At 37.9% G+C, this 27,137-nt stretch overlaps 1 protein-coding gene across 7 annotated transcripts in view; it reads left to right on the forward strand.

Moving 5' to 3' along the window:
* Positions 1-27,137, forward strand: part of MMP16 (matrix metallopeptidase 16) — a 189,304-nt gene that overhangs the window by 99,574 nt on the left and 62,593 nt on the right. For all 7 annotated transcript variants that reach the window (XM_064154540.1, XM_064154541.1, XM_064154542.1 and 4 more), the window contains one exon: positions 6,307-6,611. In XM_064154540.1, coding sequence (XP_064010610.1) covers positions 6,307-6,611 — 305 coding nt within the window. The remainder of the gene's footprint in view (positions 1-6,306; positions 6,612-27,137) is intronic.

Below are 27,137 nucleotides of genomic sequence, written 5' to 3' on the forward strand. Positions count from 1 at the left end.
CTGGCAAGTAGTATTTATGCCGGGCAAGCAGGGTCTATGCCATGCTGCAGGGAGATTTAACTCCTTAGAAGAATCAAGATAGCTCTAGGCTAGGCAGGGGGTTCTCGGCTCCCCATATATGCATGGTGCAGGCATGAATATGCTCTGCTTCTCAAAGGGGCTGCAGATAGCTTGACTGCGCCTTGAGAATCAATGCATGAGGTCTAAGCCTCTGTAATGCTTGCGAGTGAGTGAGGCCTGATCCTTTGTCTAGGCCAATGCAAGCGGGTCAGAGCAGCAGGATGCTGCTGTGGATCAGAGCTGAGTCTATGTGCTCTAAGCTTCTGACCTGGTAAACAGTCTGGATCGTCTGATCGGACTGAACTGGACTGACTGACTGACCATCTGACCACATGGTGCTGCTATGCACCCTCTTTATAGACTCTGGGCCGAGATTCGTGGCTCGTTGGACATCTAACATGACCAATCAGGCTGGCCACAAGCCAAACCTTGCCCCAATAGGCAATAGAGATATGCCTGGACCCTCCCAATAGGAGATTACCTGCCCGGACCTCAGAGGTACACGGCCTAGGCGTGTGTGTGTTATGCAACTTGTTTGCTGCCTCGTGGGTCCAGGCAGAAAGGCATGTCTGGGCATGCAAAGGCATAGAAAAGTCTCAGTTTTGGGGCTGCTGCCCCTCCACCACACAGTCTTCAAAACAATACTCTTCAGGCATCTTTAGAAGTAGTAAATCAGTGTGGAAAGTAAATGTTGCTAATGAAATCTTGCTGCTCTTGTACAGGACATGGATTTAAAAGCTATAATGCCTAAAACAGCTATCCTATCGGGTTGAAAAACATATTTACATCAAACAGCAGTAATAACCACAAAATTCATAACCACTCAACTGCTAAGTGACTACTTGTCTCGGTGTAACATCTTTTGAAGTTTATACAAAATGTATCACTCACTTTAGTGGCTCATGAAAAATGACACAGAGTCATGGAATGGTTTGGGTTGGAAGGGACCTCCAAAGGTCATCTAGCCTAACCCTCTTGCAGTCAGCAGAAACATCCTCACAGCTAAAATGAGGCAGTGTGATCTGGATGATTTGGATAGTGACATGGGTTGTGAACTGGTTGAAGGCAAGAAGTCAGAGTGTTGTTGTCAGTGAGATAGAGCCTGTACATAACAGAGTCCCTCAAGGGTTGATACTGGGACCAGTACTATTCAGTAGATCCATCACTGACCTGGATGAGGGAACAGTGTGTGCTGTCAGCAGGTTTGGTGATGAAATAAAACTGGCTGGAGTGGCTGACACACCAGATGGCTGTTCTGCCATTCAGCAACACCCAGAAAGACTGGAGACTTCGGTGGGGATAAATTCAATGAAATACAACAAGGGCAAGTGTAGATTCTTGCACCTGGGAAAGAACAACCCCATGGACTAGTATAAGTTGGAACTGACCTGGTGGAGAGCAGTACAGAGGAGAAGGAGCTGGAAATCCTGTCAGACAACAGGATGATCGGGAGCCACCAAATGTGCCCTTGTGGCCAAGAAGGCCAATGGCATCCTGGGGTGTACTAGAAGGGCTGTGGTTAGTCGGTTGAGAGAGGTTCTCCTCCTCTACTCTGCCCTGGTAAGGCTACATCTAGAATATTGTGTCCAGTTCTGAGCCACTCAGTTCAAGAAGGACCTCAGGGAACTCCTTAAAAGAGTCCAGCACCAAGGCACAAAGACGCAGAAGGGAGTGGAACATCTCCCTTTTGAGGAAAGGCTGAGAGACCTGGGGCTCTTTAGCTTGGAGGAGACTGACTGATTCATGTTTATAAAGATGTGAAGTGCAAGTGTGAGGAGGATGGAGCCAGACTCTGCTCAGTGATGTCCAATGACAGGACAAGGAGCAATGGGTGCAAGCTGGGGCAGAAGAGATTCCATGTAAACATAAGAAAAAACTTTTCCACTGTGAGGATGACAGAGCCCTTCAGCAAGCTGCCCAGAGAGGTTGTTAAGTCTCCTTCTGTGGAGACTTTCAAAACCCATCTGGACATGTTCCTGTGTGACCTACTCTAGGTGATTCTGGTCTGGCAGGGGGATTGGACTCAATGATCTCCAAAACCTAACGTTCTATTGTCCTCCATTAGGTCAGGTTGCCCAGAGCCCTGCTGATCTAAATGTTTCATCTTGTAGATAATCTTTTGCTTACTGAAGTATTTTCTCATTGGAAGGAATTGTGAGCATGTTCTTCAGCTTCTTTAAAAGGTTGCACTGCCAATCTGGATCTTTCCAAACCTTTCTCTCTGTTGAACATCTTTTTTGAGAAACGATCACTAGCCTTTGAAGTTAGCAAAGTAATTCTTAGGAAATACTGGGTTTGGGATTTTTTTATTCTGATGTCCTTCGTCTTGCTATCCTGCCACCTTGCAATAGCAGTGGTTCAGAGTTGGCATGTCCTCCACTTAATTTGAGCTCTGTTATTTAGACATGTTAAATGTAAGATATCTGGTTCTTCTTGATAGCAGTGATAATTGCTACTACTTCGGGTGACCACTGGTTTTAAAATGTAGAGACAAGTGTAACAGCAAAAGGGTTCATGTAAGAATTTCTTTCCTACTGCAGTGATTTGTCTTATCTGAAGACTTTGAAGACACGAGTCTTAGAATCCCTGGTAGTTGATACATTGCATAGATTCTTACAGTACTTAACCTTTAGAGGTTACATGAGAAACACCATGAAAAACATCAAAATAACTTGGATTTTATATGCCCATATTGGGAACTTTGCTTAGAATAACTCACCAGTAGGAGAGCTTCACTATTTGTGTTACATAGAATTTGAATTTGCCTTTTTCAAGTATAATGTGCCTTGTATTAAGCACAATAACATGCATAACCATTTTCTGGAAATACTCCTATACTGGAATAACTAGTGATTTATTTAATTTATTTTAGGAGCTACATTTTTTTTTCAGTACAATCTCACCCTTTCCAGAAGGTTGTTTTGGAAACCAGAAATCTCTCTTGTTTTGAAACAGAATTTAACAGAATGTGTGCTTTGAAAAATCTTTCTTCTTGACAATGACTCTTGAGATGTAGGATGCTATTTCAGAAATAATTCAACAGCTGAGGCCTCTGGAAAAAGTCTCCCATGATAGATAATCACCCCTAGTTCATGGGTGTGAAGCTAGCACAATGGTTCAATTTTTCGTTTGTAGTCAATGACTGAAACTTAATTCTGTGCAGTGCAAAGGCAAGAAAATGTTAAGCGTTCAGTATTTAAGTGTGAGTCAAAGCCTTTTAGACCAAGTACACTAATCAATTTGCTATGATACAAAATTCAGATCACCTGTTTATTCATTGCCTCAACAGAGGATAAGTCCATCCTCTGTTATACATACCCCCAAAAGATGACTTTGACCATTATTAAGATGTCTATATACAAAACAATAAAAAACCTCCATACTTTTCAGTTCACAGCTTTTCCTACATTAAAAAAAAAATCTATTTCACTAGACATGTTCTATTTTCTAATAACGACTCTTAATTCATTTGCAGTATTCATTATATGTAGCAAATAAGAGACTCATCATTCAGTGAGCTGTGCTTGAGACAATTTATTCCTTTAGAGAGCACATTGCAGGACTGACTAAGAGAAAATTCATCAGCTTTGTAAGTGGCGTTCTTAGCATAGCAACAGGTTGTCAAGGTTTTGGTAGTGGCAGTGTAAGTGTGCCTTTGAGGTGTTTTGATTTAGTGCTGTATGATGCTGTGGTTGTAAAATACTGTATGTTCTCAAGGGGCACAGAATGAGTAGTTTGTGAACTTGGTAAATAAAGCATCACAAAAAAGTAATTCATGGAGAAGAGAGCTTTCAGAGAGGGGTTCTGCAGGGATTGATAGTTGGACCAGGGTATCCAATATCACCTGAAAGTCAACACAACAGTGACCATAAAAATACTGATGAGTAAATAACTATGAAGAAAGGATATCATGCAAAGCAATTTGAATCACATGACATTTATATCATGCAGGGTAGGACAATGCCTACAGATCAGAGGACTGTTTCTCTGTGACAGCAAGATCAGTACACAATGCTTTGTAGTTCTGGCAGCCAGTTTTTTTAAAAAGGTGCAAAATTTTGAGTGAGTTAAATGAAAATCAAAGAAAATATCTAACAGGCTAGAGGAAATGTCTTATAGTAAGGAATTTTAGAAGTTCAAACTTTTTCGAAGACACAACAAAAGATAATGACTTTGTAGTGCAGAAATGTCTTTTAAATATCTCAGGAATGTGAAAGAGAAAGGCAGAACAAGAACCAGTGCCACAAGACAAACAGGAGAATAAGCATAAGGGTGTAATGACCCCTGTCTTTTGAGCAAAATATCAAGGCAAGCAGTAGATTCTCTATGTTATTCTGTCTTGATATCCCTTTGGAACAAACAAAACATTTTTTGTGTAGATGAGCACTACTGGACTCAACAAAGAATATTTAAGAGTGGAGTCAAAATAGGTAACCTTTTGTTTTCTATGTGAAACCTATAAACAAAATATTATATATGCGAAGCCAAATCTATAAAATTAGGCTTGAAGGATTTGTTTCCATTTATATTAACGTATGTTACTATGTAACCAAGCTGTGAAGGTTTGGGTGTTACCCGCCCTCCCCACACTTAAAGAAAATCACCCAGACTAGATTCAGCTGGCTGGAAGTCAAGGAACGAAGCTATGTTTACAGCTTAGCACAATTTACAAGCATATATATACCGTTTTTTACAAGTTAAAAGTAATACAGAAACACAATATTCCTCCCAGAAATCAGTCCTGAGGAGGGCTCCCAACCCAGACCTCCTTCTCCCTCCCTCTTTCCCTCCCTTCAGAAATAACCAGATCAACCCACGTATATCTCACATGATAAATCTGGAGATCTGAGGTGAGATGTCAAAAAAGACAACAAAGAGGTTAGAGGAAAAAGGGTTAGGTCAGATTAGGGTTAAGGCAGAGGCAACCAAAGAGGCCAGATGGCTAGATAGGAGCAGAACAGAAGTGAGAGCTGAGAAGTGTGTGAGAAGTGATTATTGCCTTATCTATATTTTGACTAGTTGCATTTCTCAGCAGAAGAATGAGTGATATAGGGTACTGTTGGTGGTTTGATTTTTTTGTTTGTTTGTTTCTTCTGACAGCTAAGGATTTAATTTCTCCCAATAAAATATTCCAATTAGCCTCAAACCAGCACACAAGCAGACTTAATGCCACATGAAAATGTTTTTGCTCTTCATTAATATGCCACACTATGTAATCTTACGGACACAGTTCCAGAGTATATGTAAGGTTTAATTTCTGAAATTCGTGCTGGATATTCAGTCAAGCACATGTCAAATGAACAAAGAGCATCTGATTGCAGCGGTTTCAGAACAGACACAAACCTAACAGAGTGTTTGCTGGCTGTATGAATCAAGTGAAAATGATGGTGGAAATTGAATCGGTCTGAAATTTATTGCCAGTCTCTTCTGAAATGCAATAACAAGAGAAAGACAAGGTTTTTGAAGATGACTCCACTATAATTTACTATTAACTGTGACTCTGAACTCAACTGTAATTCTGATGGGTTTTTTTGCTTTCCTCTTATGTGTGTTATTTGAAGTGGTAGTGGAGACTGAAATCTGTTTCAATATATCTATTTCTCAATTAGCACATAATTGTCTTCTATAAAATGATTTATCTGAATTCTGCAGTTCTATAGAAGTACTCAGATCATAAAAGGACATCTTAGCCTGTATTGAAATAAAAAAAAAAAGCTTTGTTTCTGATAAAGAATTATCTATCCAGTTAAAAATGCTGCAAGAGCTGTTTTTAAGGCATTGTGAATAGTGGTTGGTAGTCACAGTATGGAGCTCTGCTGTCGTTAATGGACTCACTAAGATGTTAATATTTCGTTTAACTGGAAATGTTTTTTCTTTTGACCAGAAACTACTTCAGCTGTGATGAAGTATAATTGTGGTCCAGGAGGTAAACAGTCAGTGGTTGATTAATCTGGTTATCCCACTGTTTAGAGATTTTAATCTTAAAATATTTTTAATCTTTTAAAAACAATATTTTTGTACTGCTGAGAGTATCCTAACTGCTATAAGTTCTAGCATAAAGGGCTCTGCATACTGACACCATTTCACAACAGCTTGTTTTAAAATGTTCTTTCTTACAAGATATAATGCCAAGCTATCGCATTTTATTAAAAGCATGGTGCTTGCGATGAGTAGGGGGAAATAGATGCAAGCAGTGTCACTTACCACTCTGTCAATTTTAATCTAATGTTTATCTTTTTCTTCCAGCATAAAGAACGTCACTCCAAAAGTAGGTGATGCTGAAACCCGTAAAGCCATTCGCCGTGCCTTCGATGTGTGGCAGAATGTAACTCCTTTAACTTTTGAAGAAGTTCCTTATATTGAATTAGAAAATGGCAAGAGGGACGTGGATATTACGATCATTTTTGCATCGGGTTTTCATGGAGACAGTTCTCCCTTTGATGGGGAAGGAGGATTTTTGGCTCATGCATATTTCCCTGGGCCAGGAATAGGGGGAGACACTCATTTTGACTCAGATGAGCCATGGACTTTGGGAAATCCCAATCATGATGGTAAGAGAAGATTTCATTTTAAAGTAAATAGATTGTGTGGATTTCAGCTAACAGATCTATTTCCATGCTTCCGTGTCCCTAGTCACATAGTCACATTTGTTTCCCGGAGTTCCTATTACTTTTAGAAATATTTTCAGTCCAAATGTAAGTTTTAGTATGAAAACATTTCTCTTGAATAACAATGAATTCATGTTAGGAACCTTTGTGTTCACTCCAATATTGTACTATTGAGTGTTTACATATACTACTTTAATTTTGATTTTTTTTTTCTACACAGGCATTATTTTGGTACAGAAAATTGTGGATTTTTTATTAGCAGTGATTTAAGAGAGGTTAAGAATCATGGGTGCTCCTCATTGCATGCCAATGTACATAAAACCTAGTCTTCTCCAGTTTTTTTTTATGGTGATGCAGTGGTCACATTTAAAGAGAAGTCTTAAAAATGCCATTCCAAGAACAGACTTAGTCTTTCCCAGTAATTTTTTTACTGTCTTTTAGAACTGGTAATTCCAATGATTTTTTTCCAATTTACTTAAGTGTTACATTTGCCATATTCAAACAAGTGCAGTTGACATACCTAAAATTTACCAAATAAATATTAAAGTTACCCTAAATTTTATTCCTTATACAACCAAGCTCCAAGTTCACGCAACTAAGTTACTTCCATTGTGTAGGAAACCTAATTTCAAGCTCTCCTTTGCATCTCTGCAGAGCAGTATCAAAGAAGAGGTTTTGTGTAGCCATATTCTCTGTCAGTGCTTTGATGCTTTGGCAGGTTTGGGTTTCAAGCATCTTCAGTTATCCTAGTAGATCTTTCTAAGCCTGTTATATAGAGTTTGAGAGAGTCTTTTCAGCAAACAATGATGCGCAGAGGATGTGCCTAGCATACAAAAGATGATAAAGACTACAAGAACTGCAGAACTGTTATATTACAGTGTTACGCCAAATTTTGTGAACAATGAGAGGCTTTATCTAATTCCTTTCCTCTTCCCTTCTCACCTGAGATCTTCCAAGTAACATTCAGACAATTGCATAGCAGTATTTGTATCCTGGAGTTTGCAACAAAGCTTTAAGCTAATATTCTCTTGTGAACCAAGACCTATGCTCTTAGTGGAGAGAAAAATCTGTGGTATTGCATTGCTTGTATTTGTTCTCTTCACAGGCTTAGCTCTAAGAAACAACAGTAGGAGTCTTCTGTTTGTGCAGTTTGAGTACATAGTCAGTCACAGCATTGTGAGGCTAAATTGAGGTGGTTTTATGGGCCTCAGTGGGAGACCAATGCTGCACATAATGTTCTGTGGTTTTTTTGGAGCTATTACTTCAAGCATTCAAGGAAATCTACAGATATGTGCATGCCAAAGTCAAGGTGTCGATTTAAAATGTGATAACTCTTTTGGAATAGTGCCACATACAGATACTTCTAGTCTCTTTGGAAGTGTGCAAAGTTCTGGCTATATCCTTCTCCTTTAAGTTCAATAATTTTTGGAGGGCAGAAGGGCACTATCTTTATGTGCCTTTTTGTGGTTGAATTTTGCAGAGCAATTTTCAAAAGCAATTTCTTTTTTAATTAGTCAGTTATAAGATATTTCAAAGAAAAGAATAATCAGGTGAAAGTAAAATGATGATGTCATCCAAAAAATGCTTTAAATTTGCTATCTCTGTCATGAAGGTATAATAAGCATCACTGATTTTTTTTTTTCCTGGAAATTTAATAGTTTCTGTATGTTACTGTGCTCAGATACACTTTTTGAGGGAGACATATTCCTCTTAGAATAGAGGCAAATTAGAAACCTCAGGATATTTTAACTGGAAAATTCATGTAAAATACATGACAATTAAAATAAAAATCTCATAGATGTTTTCTGAAGAATTTTGGCAAATTCTGTTTGTTGAGATGGTAGAAAGCATGAATCTATTGTTCAGAGAAAAGCCTTATGTTGTCGTAGCTCTGAAAGTAGTGATGTATGTGCAGAACGCATGTGCTGGTTTGTCTGGCTTGTGACTTCATTATCAGGAAGACCAAGTTCTGCTGATTATCTTACTTCATTAGGTTATGTCTAGGAATCTTAAAGGAATGTCCAGATGTTCTTTGACAGGGACATATTTCTGAGTTTAGAAAGACAAGCATGCAATTTGAGATTGACAGCCTGTTAGGCTTCCTATCCTCTTGAGCTCAGTCTCAAAGCACTGAGAAGCAAAAAGTAGAAAAAAGATTATGGTCCTAGTTTGAGTAATTTTTCCCCAAGTGAGTGTGCTGGTGGGTTTTTTGTTTGTTTGTTTGTTTGTGGATGCTTTGGGGAAGGGAGGTTGTGGAGTGGTGATGATTTTATTTTTGTTTGATTGTTGGTTTGGGGGGTTTTGTTGGGTGGGTGTTTTTGTGTTGGTTTTTTTTCCTTTTTTTCTTTCATTTTAAGACTCCTTGCTTCAGTAGTCATCTTCATGTAGTGCTATTTGAAATCCAATAGGAGGGGAAAAAGATCTGGTTATTTGTTTCTCTTTTTAATTTAAAATTAACTCTTGCCCCAATTTTCTTTGATTCCTATTCTGTTACTCTGGAGTTGTTTGAAATCATGAACCAACTTAGCAGCAAAAATGCAAATGCAAGATTCCCTTGAACAGTAGTAGCCTCATTCTTCATCTTGTACTCTTCTTCTAATGAAAAAGGCATGTTATCTGCCTCAGGACAGAGGCAATTTATTGAAATGCTTACATAAGCTATTGTCTTTTTGAAAATAGTTTTCATTCCAAATTAGGAATCATATACAAATCCAATATTCTGAGTATAGCTAATTCCTACGGTAATTTATCTTTCTAGCTAATTGCAGTGTCTTCCTACTTTGAGTTTGGAGTTTCATCATTGGGATTTTTTTCTTACCATGTTTACTTGATTTCCTTGTGTTTTGTTTGATTTTATTAATGCTCTAGACTGAAAGGGCAGTTGCAATAGAAATGCATCATCTCCACAGTGCAGTGTTGCTTTCCTTTGTTCTCAAGTCAGTGATGTGTTTTTTGTGGATTGCAGACCTATCTTATCAATCATGTTCTGGCAAAGAGGTCTGTGCTTTGACTCCTCCCTCATTCTGAAGAATGAATGGGGCTCTTTAGGAGTAAAGACTAATGGTCCTGTTGCTCCAGAGAAAGCCTCCTGTCATACAATTTAACACTTGCAGGCTCTCTAAAATGATGTATTTTGTTGCCTTCATAATATCCTGTAACCAGAGTACAGCTGGTAACTTCACTGCAACTGATCTGTAGAGGTCTTTTATCTGAACTTCTTTCCATAGCACTGCAGGTGTTGCTGAAAATATTGTCCAGAGCGAAGGACAAGAAACTTTCTGTCTCAGGGGAGTAATGGAAACAAGGACAGATTTTCTTTTTCTAGGGAAGAAGGGATAGACTGAAGGGTAGAAGGTGTTGAGGTTTTTTTGCAAGGTAAGGAAATGGTAGCCTTCCAGTATTTTGGACAAGGTGTTTTCATTCACTGGACTGTAGCATCCCTCCAGGCAGCTGTCATGTTTCACTTTTTCTTTTAGGACATCTAATTGTCAGGTTGTTCAGTAGGAGTAGACCTTTTCACATACCCTGTTTCTTCTATGGTCTGCCTATCCAGGCTTCAATGTGAGATGAAGGCCTTAGAGCTGTAGATTATTTGGGACAGGATGATTTCTTCATGCATCTTGTGTCACTTAGAACTCCAATTAGTGTAGTAACACTTGGCAACCATGGTAGAAAAAGATGAAGGACTAAATGAACATTGAAGGTGAAGCACTGTTCAAGAACAGCAAATCAGAATAGATGGAAATATCACAAGAAAATATGTCACAGTATGTACACTTAAAGACATAAAAAGAGGAAAGAATAAACAGGTGAAAATCACATTGCATCAAGTAGCTACTTGGAAAATCAATATTTGCTGAGAGAAACTTTAAATCTTTGTTGTTCTCCTGAACTCAAGTTGCAGAAAGAAAAAAAGAAGTCTAGAGGAAAAAAAAAAAAAAGAGAGAAGAAATCTTAAAATACCAGTCTTGAGGCTAGGGAGAGATCTCATAGTTCAGATGACTCCAATCCATTTAGGTGACATGTATGACCTCATTCTTTGAATGAAAAATTTATCAACAATGAATAATGTATATTAATCCAGAAAATGACAGAGACTTCTTTCTAAGCATGACAATAGTTTGGGGATATCGTCACTATTCTGAACAAAGTTCTTCTTCAAAGTATTTTTTTTGCAGTTGCAGTATGTGAAGTCACTCTGGAACTCAAAGTCACTGCCGGAGAACAGGGAAAATAGAAACTGTCTCTATACTAAATTTTCTAGTTGCTAGCAGAAAAATCCTGTTCTGTGCCCTATCTTCCTGTACCAAAATGGAAAGTGGCGATCCTAATAACTTTAACAAGCTTCTCAAACATCTGTCCACAATTAAATCTGCAGCATTGAATTTTATTTTTTTTTTAATGCACAACAACATAATTAGAGGTTGAAGTGTTAGATTCTACTGGAGCAAGTAATTTGCTAGATTTCCAAAAAATCCACTTCCTCATGGCATTGTTAAGCCTCAGAGTCTCCTTCTCCCTTGTCCTCCAAAGCGCTATAGTGTGATGGGCCACGTGCATTCATGAGGTCTTATAGATAATATGATTTCCCTGTTGTAAGGCTGGCAATTATTTGTTTCTGCTTATTTTGGTCTAACTTTAAGTAACAGTCTTTTGAAAGTTGCTAATCATGTGTGCTGCACATAGATATTTTGCTACTGGAAAAAAAAATCAGGGGATAATTCTGCAATGATACAGTTAGGAGTAGGAATTGCAAAGCAGCTTTGCTTTGTTAATAGCATCTAATAATAAAACCATTAATACTAATAATAAGCAAACAGGAGGCCAGTTTTCTGATGTGTGCTTTCGAAAAGACACATTAGAAAGAACTCAGAATACACACAGTAGTCAGTAGCTTTTCATTGCTTCATTCCTGTGACTGATGTTTGCTTATGTTCCCATAACAGAACTCTGAAAAAGAGACAAGGCAGTATCTGTCTAGGACTTGTTAAATGCAGTCTGATGCAGTTAAGTGCTATTTCTGAAGTGCTGGAGTTGACCTGAGTCCCTTGTAGGATCATTAGCTGCTGTATTTTGAAGGGAAATTGTTATTTACTTGATTGTGCTTTTTGCTTTACCTTTTTTGAGGAATCCCTTGTAAAGCCTTGGAGAGGACAAGAACTATTTTCAGTTTAGTCTGTAGTTTTGTCAGTAAAAGTGGACAATTTCAAAAGCTAAATAATTCTCAGACCCCTCACCATTTCTGAAGCAAGACAGAAGAGTGGGGCAGATGAAAAGCCTGAAAGCAGCATTCTGAACAGTGGACTCAGAGAAAGCTGTCTCATCTTTAGAAATCTATCTATCTTGACTAGTTCTGTTGGCAAACCCTAAGGGCCATTTCATCAATCAAGTTTGTGTAATATCCTGATATTCCTTGGCAACCCCAATCCATCAAAGCTAGATTCCTTAATTAGTGACTATGCTTAGAAGTTTCGTGTTGGACGATAGTGACAGGGGAAAAAAAGAAGGGACTGTGAATTTTGCTGCTAGTAGTCACTGTTACCCACAAGCTGAATGAAAGATAGACTGTGCCTATCAGCTGGGAATAATAACTGAGATGTATCTCCTTTTCATCCTCACTATTGCACTACATATTTTTCCACCAACCTCTTTCCCTAGATTTATTATATGAGTTATTATAAACATAATTCCCATGGAATACTAAAAATTATGAGAGAGCAGAAAGGAAGGCATTCAGAAATGTGACCATCAGGAATGAAGATATACACACTATGCTCTAATAAAGAGCAAAATCCATTACTAATACATATATATTTTGTGTCCTTGTAATTTATATTTCCTTTCTTCTCCTGAGCTGAGTTTCTGTCTGTCAGAGGGTAGACATCTCCAACTGAAGACGTAAACTTTTGCCTCTACTTGAAAAATTGCATTGGTTTATCAAAATTGATTTCACATTTGTCTGGCTGCATGCACTTAAGTTAGTTTAAACCTTGTATAAAGGAGCTGTTTTGTTTCTTTTTCTAGGAAACTACTGAATGCAACTAAGCCTATTTAAGGAAGTGTTAAACCAGTTTGAATAGAAAGTGAGCTTCTTTTAACTAGATTAATTTAAGATTGACCTACTTAGACAAGTGGAGCTTTTATAAAACAGTGAGATTTAGAAGTAGCTTCTGGGGTAAAATAAGGATTTCCTTAGAGCTTAGGCTTCAAGCACATTAAACACAATGCATTATATACCTGTTACTGGCTGAAATCTGACCACAAAATCATGTCTTCTGGTGGCAGAAACTATTTGGAAAAACCTAAGTTTAAGTTCTCCATTCATAAACACAGTAGATGAGTGATAGTAGTGTAATGCTCTTACCGTCACATTCGTATCGGTCAAATACATGGCTTTTTACCTCTGTAGCAAATTTACCAAGACAGCTACTGTACCGTACTGAAATTATGCAGAAGCCAGCTCTTCTATCAAAGAATATACAATAAATAATAGCAGGTGAAACACCATTACAGATGTAATAGGTGGTTGCATTATACAATTGCATGGAGGCTCTGAGTCAACCTTGTTGTGGCCTTTCAGTATCTGAAGGGGGCCTACAAAAAAGCTGTGGATGGACTTTTTAGGCTATCAGGTAGACAGGACTAGGGGGAATGGGGCAAAGCTTGGAGATGGGTAGGTTCAGACTGGATGTGAGGAGGAAGTTCTTCAGCATGAGAGTGGTGGGAGCCTGGAATGGGTTGCCCAGGCAGGTGGTTGAGACCTCATCCCTGGAGGTGTTTAAGGCCAGGCTGGATGAGGCTCTGGCCAGCCTGACCTATGGTAGGGTGTGCCTGCCCATGGCAGGAGGGTTGGAACTAGTTGGTCCTTGTAGTCCCTTCCAACCTTGACTGATTCTATGAGAATATTGCCACAGAATGCTTTAATTCATATGGAATGTTTGAAACTTTTATATCTGAGACTGTGATTTTGGGAGAACAAACCCAAAACTTTAAGAATTAGCAATATTTCTGTTAATTCTCCATCATTCAAAAAATTACTCAAATTTTGCAGGCAAAAAAAAGATTCTATGATTCTATAAAAAGAAAAGAAAGCAAACTGTCACTTTGTACCATGCTATTTGTAGATTGAGAAGTTTCTTGGCCCCTGATGCAAATACAGTATCTAGTGTAATGTACTGGACTCCAGTTAATGCATAGATTCTGCTGTGGGCACTGTGGTGGCAGCCAAGAAAAACTGATGAAAATTCTGATCTCTGTATTGCATAGATCAACCTGTAGTAAATTTGTTTTGGCTGCCAGTGGGGTTGACACAGTGTAGGAGATATATGCTGCTGGAAATATGAACCACTGGAGTTGTGGGGGGGAAAAAAAAAATCTCCTAAGGGACCTCTGTGTCACATACCATGCTCATGCTATGGTTAGGTATAAAGAAAACAGAGCATTTCAGGTTAATGGAAGCTCCATACTACAATATGCACATTAATGATTCTAATTTCACAAAGCATAATGCTCTTAATAGCTTATATATATTTTAATAAGCTCTTATCAATAGCAGTTTTATTAGTAACCAAACAGTGTGACCTTGCAGTTGTCACATGCTCGTTATCCACTTCTGTACCAGCATAAATAATGTGAAAGATTAATAATTTTCTTTCAATTTGTATTGTATTATACTCCTGTATATACATTTAACACAGAATTGCCAACATGGGTTCAGATCAAAGATTATCCTACAAAATATCCTGTATCCAGTTATGGCTATTAACAGATGCCTAGGAAAGAGAGTAAGAGCAGGACAAACATATGGCAACAAAACCCCAGCATATTCCCTTTTTAGCTTCCAGCAATCTGTGGCTCATTGAATTCTGAGCCACGGGCCATATTTTTGTGTTTAATAGCCTTTGAGGGATTTCCTTTCATGAACTGGTGTAATCTCTTTTTGAACTCATGTAAGCATTCGGTATCCACAACATCCCATGGCAATATATTCTGTAGTTTAAGCAGATAAGAGCTGCCTCCTCCTGAATTTTGAACCTGGCACTTACAAATTCACTTTTTAGGTAGACTGGTACTGATATTGTGAGGAGGTGGTTTCCTAATAATTTTATATGTGCCATTCATAATTTTATGGACCTTTGTCTTATCTTGTTTACAGGATAAAGAGATCTACTCTGTTCAGTTACACCTTTGTTTGTGTGTAGTTGCAACGTTAAGGAAGCATAGCTTCTATTTTAAGCTGAATCTATTTGAATGCAGATTGAGAGAATTAGCAATATTATGAAAAAAGAACCCAACAGTTGTTACATTTAAAACATTATACATTATTTTAAAGAACTTTGAAGTTGCAGACAAATGGAGTAACTATTGATGCTTTTCATTTAACTGTTTCCCCTGAAATCCAATCTAAGTCAAGAAAATGTTTTCTATGGCAAATCCTCAAGGCTTATAGTGTTTAAATAGTAAACCAGTCTTTCCTCTTCAATGAATGCATGTTGGACTGATAGAAGTTAACAGAGTAATAAGTCCTCAGACTTTCCTAATCATCCATGGATTGTGTTTGCTTGGTGTGCGTATGCCCGCCTCTTCCTTATCTAGTCCCCGCCAAGATCTCACATAAAATGATGATATTCAGTGTCTGCTGCATAAAATGTGTCCCTGAAAGTGTGATCATAAGAGTCAAAGGTGTACTTGGGAATAGAAAGATCCCTTTGAGTTATTGAAGAGATGCTGTCTTGCGAGGAGTCAGTCTTTAGACACAGGGCTGTACAGGCAGGAGAAGAGGATATGTCTGCTAGATTCTGTTTACTGGACAGAAGCCAATTGATGGAGGATATTAATAGTTAGAAAGGTAATTGCCTCACTTTGGTTTGGTTTGGTTTGGTTTTTGTTTGTTTTGTTGTGTTTTTTTTTCATGGAGCACCCCTTTGGCTTGGAGAAAAGCACTTTATATGTTGTTAAAAGGGACATCTACTTTCACTGACTGACAGTGTTTAATAGTCTCGTGGATGAATCTAGCCCTGCATTCTAGATGTGTGTTTAGCTGGCTGCCTTTAAGACATCTCAGGGGGTATCAGCGTGCATATCATGCACACTGCTCTCATACCATGCTCTCAGCTTTCTTCTTGGCCTAAAATTGCCAAGTGCAGGATAATGCAAAAGGAGAGACTACAGAATACATCAAGAAGATGGCCTTTGTGATATTCTTAATTAAAACAATGGAAACATACACTGCTACACACATCTGTGTCTGCTCTGTGTCTGTAGAAGCAAGGTGATATTTTCATTGTGACTTAATTGCCAAGCAGAAATGGTCATGATGTGGATCATAAACCAAAAAAGGCAGTGTAACCTGAGCCATTAAATTGTGTATTGCTTTGGTAGCAGTGTAGGTAAACATAGATCATTGATAGCCTATATGGAGTAGTTAGGGAAGTTACAAACTCAGTTATCCATTCAAACTGGAACTGGAGGTTATTTCCTACATACCAGGGCCAGCAAAACAAACTGCTTCTATTTGCCATCTGCCTTAGTTTGTGATCAGCCAGCTTGTCTTAAACTGCTGATGAAAAGTGTTAAAATGAACTTGGCTGCCTTTGCATGGAAATAAATGAGGAAAGTTCACACTATCAGTTACATCAACCAAGGAAACCTGTATCTGAAGCACAGAATAGATCCTTGCAGACAATTTTGGCAACAACTGCACCTGCATTTGCAGAAAAAAGAACTGACATATTCATTTTTTTTTCTCACCGATATCTTTGTCTCAAACAACTGTTTACACACCAGTGAAGATAAATTTATGTTCCCAAACTGGATTCATTCGATCAGACACTCATGTTAGCATATGAAAAGTACAGAATTAATACCGGGAAGTTTTGTTGGATAATGTGCTGGGTTTGTGGGGGATTTTTTCTGTTGGTGGTGGTTTTATTATGATTAAGAAGTTGAAACTAGTATTTTTTTGATTTTTCTGAGTTTGTTGGTGTTTGGATTTTTTTGTTGTTGTGGATTTTTTGGGGTTTATTTTGGTTGGTTTGGTTTTATGGGTTCGCTGGGGTTTTATTGGTTATTTTGTTGATGGCTTTCTCCCCTGCAGTATGCTAGAAAAGTATGCTGGGATGGCTTTTTTGTTTAGGCAAACAGATGTATTTTGAATGAATGCATACATAAAATATGGGACAAACCTCTTTGTGAGTATTTTTTTGTCCCCAAAACCCTTAACAAATAATTGCTGTGTGGGAATGATATGGAAAAAAAGTAACACCTCATGCAAAAAAAAATGAATAAAACTAGCTCCTGGTTTAACCTTTCCTCCTGTTCTAGAGATTACTTTAGCAGATTCTGAGCCCTGAACCTGAGACATGTTAATCTAATTTTTGTTGTGGCAGTTATAGAGGAGGGAAATAAGGACAGAATTTAACACATTACAGTGTTTTGTTTTGTTTTGTTTTTTTTAATCTCCTATGCATCTTCTTATAAGTCCTAATAATAAATAGCCTGCCTTATGACCTGTAAGATTTCACACCAGAGGCTGAATTTCAGGTTCTTAAAAACATGCATGTTATGGAGAGCTGGTGGAAAGCCATCTTCTCAAACATCTTGGATTAAAAGAAGAGAAAATCAGTTAAAAAAATAAAAATAAAAATAACCAAAAAAAAAAAAAAAACCCAAAACAAAGCTAAACCCAGAAAACCCTAACCAACCAAACAAAAAAAGCCCAAACAACTAGTTAATAGCTTGGTTTGGGGTTGTATTTTTTCCAGTCTGATCTGCTAGTAGAAATAATCTAGGGAATAAGAGGCTATCTATAATCCTTGGACTGTTCCTTAAAACAAAGTGGCTTTTTTGTCATTTAAAGAAGACATCAGGCTTAGGACTTCAGCCTTCATGTGATTCAGAGAACTTCGAGTTTCTGTTTGCTGCTAGGACCACTTCATGAATGTTTGGGGTTTTTTTTACAATGACAGCAGCTTTAGGAAATCTGAATTTTCCCAGAGATATGCTCTAGAATATTATAACTGTGCTGCCCTCTCCTTTCCTCTGCCTTTAAAAGGGTAAACAGAATCTAAAAAATCATATTGCCAATTACTGTGGATGTTGTCATGGTTTCCTGAGAGAATGAGACAAGAATTTTACAGTAATTACACATTTATCTGTCAGGCAAAACTGCAATGGGCTGTTGTAGCCAAAGCAGAATAATATATGATAACCCTAAAATACAAGGTAATACTATACATGACTGTTAAAAAAATATATGACCAGCTAATGAAAGATTTTTAATGATAGCTGTGTTCTCAAGTGCTTTATCCTGACAATTTTTCATGTAAAAATACCCAAACCATATGTTTTTGAGGCAAAAAAGTTTCTGATCTATTTTTAGAGTCATTTCCAAGTGACTTTGGTTTCAAAAAGTGCTGAGCAGCTAACACAAATACCTGGAAACAACTAAAACATCAGGTTAGGAAAAAAAGATTGAAAGAGAAAGCTCAAAAAAGCCCAGCTAAATTAAACAAGCAGTGCTGTTGTGAGTGAAATACTTCGCTTTAGTGGACAAATCTAAGTCTGTAGGTCAAGTCAATGATGAGTGTTTCCTGATTTTGTACATATATCACTTAAGTCCATATCCTGTACTTTTATAATTAATGTTTTGCTGCTGCTTTAAATGAAAAGACTTAAGTCAGAAGCCAGAAGACTTGAGGGGGTGGAATTAATCTGACCATATGTTGATGTTTATATCTGAGTTAATCTCATAGAGTCCCTTTAGAATTAGAGGGGAGATATATTGCTTTCATGGGGGAGATTTGTTGCATCCTGAAGTAGGTGTCTAAAATAAACTACATGAATCATGTCCTGAAATACCTGTTTCTCGTCACTGGCTGTGAAAGATACAGGTATAGACATTTGTATTACAGTTTTCTCTAGCTAGATGACTTCCATCAGTGTTGCTGAATCATGTGCAATTTCAGATTAGAGGAGAACTGCAGTGATAAGTACTTCCAAATAACAACACCAGCTGGGGTCTGAAGAAATCTCTCAGCATAAGGGCTGCTTTTTTGGGGGAACAGTTCATTATTATACTCAGAAAAGGCAATTACTGGTGTAAGCTATCCTGTGTCTCTCGATATTGGTCTAAATATGATAATTCACAAGTGGATTGCACCACTTAAATTTTGGATGCACAGCTGGGAATATGGTAATGTGTAAAGATGCTTATAGTTTCCCTTTTCTAAGAATCACACATAGCTCCTTTCTTGTGATGCAGTTTAGGAATGGATACAACATAAGTCTGAGGAAATGAGATATCCATTGAGCTTTTGCAAAACTGAAGGTAGAGCAGTGACACAGGATTAATGTTCCTAGCTATACTCCAGCTAGCAGTCCTAGCAGAAGTAAAAATATTAGGGTCTGAGCTTCAGGAAATGTTAGCAACTGCAGTCAGTCCTTAGCTGGTTTGTATTTTAACTTATCGCTTGTGTTACTGGCAGGGCTGGTCATGGTGAGTGTTGGAGATAGAGACATAATGATCTGAGACGTGCCTAAGTGTGGAATTTGTAGAGTAGCTATTTGGAGCAGTGTTCCCCCAGTATCTCTGCACTCAGCCCTCTGGTCCTTTCTCCCTATCAGTGTCTACTGCTGACCCACCCGACTGGGGTCCTGCTGACCTCCTGAGGCACAGAAAGTAAAGTGTGCCACAGTTTACCTCTGCCCTGGCTAGCATTCCCATGTCAAAGCTCTTCCGCACTTTGGCAGAAGCAGATAACTCCTGCTTTCATCTTCCTCTTTAGGCATTCTCTTGTATAGGCTTTCCTCCTCCAGGGGGCTCAGAAGGATGGCTTGGCTGCCTAATCATCTTGGCCTCTCCAGAGCCCTTTGCCTTGTTCTCTGCACTCATTCAACCTGAAAGTTGCCCCTCCATGGTGGGTGCTGAGGCATCCCCGTGCCAAACTGACAATATTCTCAAGTGCCAGCGAGACTTACAGTGGTTCCTCTAGCCAGAGTGAAGCAAACATCTCTATGGAAATACTTACTAATAATAGCAGATTGTCCAATAGATAATTTCATAGAACTCAATTTTAACAAAGTAAAACCAAAGTAGCAGATTTGTCTTTCTGTCACATTCTCCATATATATGATCCTCAGTTTGAAGCTGTCTCAATTTAGAATATGTTACATGCTTGGATCAGGTTTCCCTTTGAAGTCTACAGACTTCTTAGAAAACAGATCAGAGAACTTTTAATGATTTTTTTTCCCTCTCCTCCTAATCACTTTGCCAATTAGGATTCAAAATTCCCACTTCTTTTATCAGCAGACCAAGGGAAAAAAAGAATAGACTATTCTATCTTGACTTTTATTTTGTTTAATTCCCACTAAGGAAAAAAAACAGTGAAGGAAGAATTGTTCATATAAAATTCCCAAATACATATGTACAAGTCATATGTACATGTTAATTAGACACAATGATCAGATAAGGATAATAACCTAGTTTTGATGGCTTTAATGTGTAATTGCTCTCAGTAGTTTAAGTGACACAGGGTAAAATTTTATCCCTGAGGAGAGCCAGCACAGGATTTATACATAAATTAAGTTCTATGCACATTCTGTTGTGGAGATTTCAGTGATCTGTAGGACCCTTTCAGATTTCTGCCCTGTGGCAAGTTTTATCTATTGTGAATATTGGCAGCATTGACTTTGACCTTCCTCCTAGTAATTACACATGTTTCTTTTTAGCAGGGCACACAGGACACTAGAGGAAATCAAGACGGGAAAAAAACCCATCCCATCAAAACAAAAGCAGCCACAGTGTCAGCATGCCAGTGTTTTAGCTGAGTGACTTAGAGACAAAACCTACATTTTTTGTCAAAGGAAAGGATTTGATTTTAATCTGCACTGAAGCACAATTAAGGTCCTTATACATTTAATCTCTGACACTTATTCAGGGGTGGTAGAAAGATGTCCATTCCCTTCCCATGAATGTCCTGTTCCTCAGCTTCCTTTGGAGGATAGTTGAGAACTGTGCTATGTAACCTCTTTTCATGCACATATCCAAATCTTCAGCCCCAGAAAGTGTTGCTTTTCACAGCCTTCAGAAGGGACTTTTAAATACTTCTGCAGCTTATTGTTCCCACAGCAACAACTAAAAGCAGAAACAAAGACAAGATGGAAAAGGATAGAAGTAGATAAGGCTGCTAGAACACTTGCAGCATTGGCAATTACATTGAGACTACTGGAGAAATAGCCCAAATGCTATGTGGCAGCCTGGTCATTTCTAATACTATGAGAATTACTGTTGTGTTTTCAAGTGTGTGAGCTTGTTGAAAGAAAATAAGTCATGATGATCTTTCCTAGCAAAATGCAGAGTTCAGTTATTTTAAATAGAATTATCTAAAATAACCATGAAAACACCCCCCATGAAGGTTCTCATTTTCTTAATCAATATGATTGCTACCAGTAGACTGAAAATTACATTTGAGGATAGTATTCAAATTCAGGAAAGGACCTGAGCGACGAAGTCAATCCCAGGAACTAGATTCAACATAAAGGTACTTTTTCAGCTGTTTTTAGGTTCATAATCACAGCAGGGTTTCCTCAAAGCATGAAATGAAGCCATAAGTATTATATTTGAAGAAGGGACACATTCCATCTTATTTTCACCTTTTTTTGAGAAATAACAGACTCTCATGTTTTCTTGACCTCCTCTAGCATCATCTCCAGCTGCTCCATTTCTCAGTCTTTGGAGGAGTTGATATCAATTTGCCAGTCAGAATAGTTTGCAAAATGTTTCAGTCTTAGCGATTGAAACTGAGAAACAAAGCAGAAATATCCTTACATCCATGCTTTAGAAAGACAACAAAGAGTACATTAATTAGTTCCACTCATTTCAAGCAATTTACTAGAAAGTTGTAGAATGTGCTTGGTAATTTATTAGTAAGGCAGAAATTCTTCACTTTTGCATAGCTTTGTCTTCCAAAGAAAAGGTTGATCTGTATTATAAAAGAATGTAGGCTCCTTTCAAATATCTTGTTTATTGTCTTTCTGTTTTCTACTGCTTCTGCATATTGCAGGTATAATTTAGAATACTTCCAGGGAGGGCATACATGCATTTAAACTCCCATGCTCTTGTCATATGTCATCAATGATCACTGAGTCACCTGAAGACAGTCTTGCCCTATGGGAATATATCCTTGTCAAATTTCAAGGAAGCAAGTTTAAATTTCACACTGGTTTGTTAATCTTTTTAAAATACCTCTATTTTTGAAAAACTAGTCTCTGTGGGTATGAGTATACTGTTATAAACAGAGTATATTAGTGCATACTGTGTATAGAACAAACTGCCTATACCTTCCCTTCTGCCTGCAAATATATATCAGTAAGTCAACTTGCAAAGATTTTTAGTGTATGTAATAAAAAAGGAAACATTTTAATGCCATTCTCTATTATTACAATGGAAAAAAAATATAGATATGCTATTGAAAATTTGTTTCAAATAGTGTGCACAAAATAGGTATACAAAGTTCATGCAGAAAATGAGTATACTAAATCCACCACCTTTTTATTTATAACCTCTTTATTTTTCAAAGCTACTGCACCACCTCAGCTTCATCTATTCCAAAATAAGCACCAAGCTACTGAATTTCAGTGCCAATGGCAGAAGTCTGAGATAATGTCAAGCAAGTGTATGTGATTTCTTAGACTGGAAAATGTGACATCTTTATTTGAGTAAGAGTAAGCCTATGATTTATATTTAGGTCGCTGTATACTTTCTGTGTAATGCATATATGCATATTATGGTGTTTATGTAAGTGCATATGTAATGTATATGTTCAATTCTGCTGTATTGCAATAAGGGCAAAGAGAGAAAAAATCTTCTTTTATCACTGACTGTTGAAATAGCACATTTAAAATTCTGCCTTGTCTGGAAAGAATGATAATTACAAAGATATGATTCCCACATACACACCCCAAACCTCCCAGCCTCTTTCTGTACACTATGTAGAGTAAGAATTGTACTCCAAAGTTGCATTTCAGCCAGTTGGGATTAGCAGCATTGATTTAATGAGTCAATAGTACAAATGAACAGAGTGATGAAAATGTGAATTCTAAATATATTGAACACAAGTTCATGTGTGGCATGTATCCAGTATTATCCGATGAACCGTAGGCTTGACTTTGAGATACTGCTTTGCTGTAAGGTTATAAGAGAAGTCTGTCTTGTAATACAGATTTATATTTCATATTCATAAGGATTTAATCTGAAGTCATCTTTCTGCCATCACATGAAAGTGAAGTAGAGTTATCTTGGAAGAAACAGTGTATGTCCTTGTATAAAATACTTTTATAGTTTCCCTGTTTGTTTATCATTTGAAATTAACTTCCTAGATTGTTTTGTTTTGTTTTGTTTTCTCTGGGTGGGAAAATCTTCCAAATTGAGGTCACATGGCATTTAGAATCATAGAATAAGTCAGGGTTGGAAGGGACTGCAAGGATCATCTAGTTCCAACCAGGCTGGCCTGGCCTTGAACACCTCCAGAGATGAGGCCTTAACCAACTCCTTGGGCAACCCATTCCAGGCTCTCACCTCTCTCATGGTGAAGAATTTCCTTCTCATGTCCAGTCTGAATGTACCCACCTCCAGCTTCACTCCATTCCACTTAGTCCTGTCACTACCTAATAGCCTAAAAAGTACCTCCTCAGCTTTTTTGTAGGCCCCCTTCAGATACTGGAAGACCACAAGAAGGTCACCTGGGATCCTCCTCTTCTCCAGACTGAACAGCCCCAACTCTTTCAGTCCGTCCTCATAGGAGAGGTGCTGCAGTCCTCTGATCATTCTCATGGCCCTTCTCTGGACACACTCCAGCACGTCCACATCCTTCTTGTAATAGGGGCTCCAGAACTGGATGCAGTACTCCAGAGGGGGTCTCAGCAGAGCAGAGTAAAGGGGGAGAACTACCTCCCTCAACCTGTTGGCCACACTTCTAATGCAGCCCAGGATCTGGTTGGCCCTTTGGGGCTGTAAATAACAATTTAAACTATGGGTAACTTGATTTCATGTGTTGTAGCAGTCACTGTCCCATGCCAAAGGGAAGAGCCAAGTGACATGCCCTGAGTTGTCATTTAGTGTTATATTACGAAGGTAGACAAGTGATGGACTGAAGACTTGCTAAGCCATTAGGGTATTGCTTTTAAAAATTAAAATTGCTTTCCATTTAAAGCAGAAATGAAATCTTCAGAACTAGGGTTTCCTAACAGCTTGCTGTGGACAAACCTGTTAGCTTTGTTTATCTCTAGACATGAAAAATAGTGTATATATTAGCTACCAGAAAAGGCTTCCCCATACACCATGTTCCACAATGCTGGCTATTGAATATTTAATGTATTAATACATATTTATATTCTGGAGTTTGTGCAGTGATTGTAAAGTCAGGCAGATTTAGTGCCTAAAATAGTTTATAGCCTCAGAGAAAAGTGTCAGTATAAAAATAATCATTTTGTCTTAGTTCTTTACACATAGCAATGAATTTTGCATTTCCCAGTGAAATTCAACTTGAAATTCAAGCACTAAAAACAATCACCCTCTTTTTGACTTGAATCTTCATACTAATGAAGAGCACAAGAACAGTGTTGGACTTGTGAAAATTTGTTTTCCAATATTTCTCTGTACACAAGCAAGAGGTAGCCAAGATTACTGTAATGAGTATTCACCATCATATGTCCTGCAGTGGCAACGTTGAGTTTAGAAATCATCATAGTCATACATAGTTTCCGCCTGTTACTCATGACTTGTTTCAGAAGTTTTGTGATGATGCTTTGTTTGACAAGTGGGCTGAAATATGTTTGTGCTTGAGCAATGTATACTGAAATATAGAATCATTTGGGACTCTTTAATGGTGGGAACTGAACACGTTTAAAAAATTACATCCATTGCCTGACCAATAACAAAGCCAGCATGAGCCAGTATGAATGTTCACTTGCCTATATGCTCCTTCCTCTGACCACTGGGCAAGGAACTAAAGCTGGCCTACCTTCAGCCTTGCAGTCACAAGTAAAGTCCTGTGCATCCTGGAGAGACATCCAGGATTGTCTTTTAGCACTCTCAGTAGCTGGTTATGCTAACACTGAGATGCTCAAAGTAAATTTGCTCCAAAAACAAAAGGGGGACTGGATAATTTTTGCCTAGTTGGAGAAATCTATTTATTTGAAAAGGAAAAATGATGGAAACTAAGACAGTAGTAAGTGCTACCTGTGTTGGTCTCAGACAACACATCTTGAACTGGTTTAAATCTCAGTTCAACTGCATTATGTTATTTGGGTCAGTTTAAATTCAGGATGCCCTGGAGACAATCATGACTCCTGATGGAAATTGTTATGAATAATGGGGCTATTTGAGTACAAGTAGAAAATACGTTCCCTGTTAAATCACTGTCACCCCAGGCAAGAATATTATTCTCCCAGCTTTCCTGTGACCTTCTCCCTCTGCCCTTATTCATTTGCTCAAAAGGCTGCTATGTCTTTACCACATTTAAGAGGTACCCTGATGGGTGTAAGTTGCATTGCAGGAGGGAGAAATTTTCGCAGTCCTGCTTTTTTCCTTTGAGACATAGAGTTTGGTGGAGTCCTGAGGGGCAGTCAGATGCTGAATATATATATTTTTGTTATTATGTGTGTGTGTATGTATATATATATATATTTTTTTTAACACAGTAACCACTACCCAAAAGACAAAGGGAGAAAGGTAAACTAAGAAAAAGCCTTCCCTTGTGCAATATCTGTTCTCTGACAGTCCCGCTTTCGTGTGGAAGTACTACTTTCAAAGTGCTCTACCCTATGCTCATTATCTGTGATCCCAGAAGGAAGATCTGCCAGTAGATGACAACACATTTTATTTATTTCCCTGGTTTTATGTAATTCTCATCCCTTCAAGGTCAGGATAGAACAAAATATGGGAATTCCTGTGGATCTTTGTGGGTACATAGTGAGAACTGATAAGCAAATAAAGTATTGATTCTTCATACGTTGTGTAACTGGTACAGATAAACTTGGCAGACTCTTCCAAGCCTATTTATGTGATATCTTGAAATTTTGGCAGTTGTAACAAGCTCACTTCCTAGACCTCCTATCACAAATAGTAGAGTTTAATACACATGTAAAACCCTCTTTAGTCTACCGATGCTGATTAGCCTAATACTCATGAAATCAAATACTTCTAATTTAAAACTATTTGGAAATGGTTCAGTAAGTACTGTGGCCAACTCAGTACAATCAATTCTATAGTACCTAGAGTGGTTAATATTCTCAATTCTGATGTGGTAAGCACAGGTTTAGGAGGAAAATTTACCTTTCACAGGGCCTGAAGAGCAAAAGAAAGTTGCATCTTAAATGAGTTAATGCCAGACAAAGAAACATTTCCTTCTAACCTGAGTTAGAACTCTAATTTTTGTATTATGCAGAAAGGAGCAGAAAAATGAGACATGTCAGTCAATGCATAACATCTTCCTCCTATGTTTCCATTTTAAACCTATCAGTTTTTAAATGATGTTAATTATTCCATTGTAAGTGCAGAATGAAAACCTTTCAAGAGCTGCTCCTGTACATCACTTCCAATGTTGAGGTTAGCTACAGAAGCTGTGGATTATTCATGAAAGATAATGTCAAGATCAACTTGGACTGCATAGAGATTCAGAAGAATTTGTTGCCAGGACAGTCAAACTTATCAAACCTGCAACAACAGCACATTGAGAATATGCTATACTATAAAAGGAGCTGCGCCTAAGAAAATACATTGTCATGAAAATATTTCATCTGGAAACCACATAATTATAAATGATAGGATAAACTGTTCTCATTTCTGAAAGCACATTATGTCACACCAATTTTTGAGAGACTTTTTTTTCCTCTGCCTATTTTTACTGAATAAAGAAACACAAAAGCATTTAGCTTTCATATTTCCAGATTAAGAATCAGAAAGACATGAAGGCACCTTGACAACTGAGCACATAGATTTAGTTGTGGCTGTTTTTATGCTTTCAGTCAAACATGTATTTTTACAAGCATAATCATAGCTCCATGCATCATGAAGGCATCTACTGCCAAGTGCTTCCCCTTTCACATATATACGTAGGAGAAAATGTATTTCTTTGTGTCTGCATGAGAAAATACTTGAGAAACTGGACTGCTGTCAACTGTTATATCCTCAAAGTTGTACAACTTTGTATATATAATTTTTTTCTGCTAATTTTAACTTTTTAATGTTGCTAATGTTATCATACTACTCAGAATTCTAGGTGAAGTGCCAGCAGTGGAAAATAATTGTCTATCCCCAAATAATTTACAATATGCAATACTCTATTAGGCCACAGTATAGGGGTTTTCATTATTTATCCTGCTTTGTCATCAAGAAACTACCTACTGTAGGGGGCACCTGTTTTGCTTTGGCCCAGCCATCTGAAAGTTAGATGTTCGGCTGCAGAAATA

This window comes from Pogoniulus pusillus, chromosome 14 (assembly GCF_015220805.1).
Source record: "Pogoniulus pusillus isolate bPogPus1 chromosome 14, bPogPus1.pri, whole genome shotgun sequence".
Lineage (NCBI taxonomy): Eukaryota > Metazoa > Chordata > Aves > Piciformes > Lybiidae > Pogoniulus > Pogoniulus pusillus.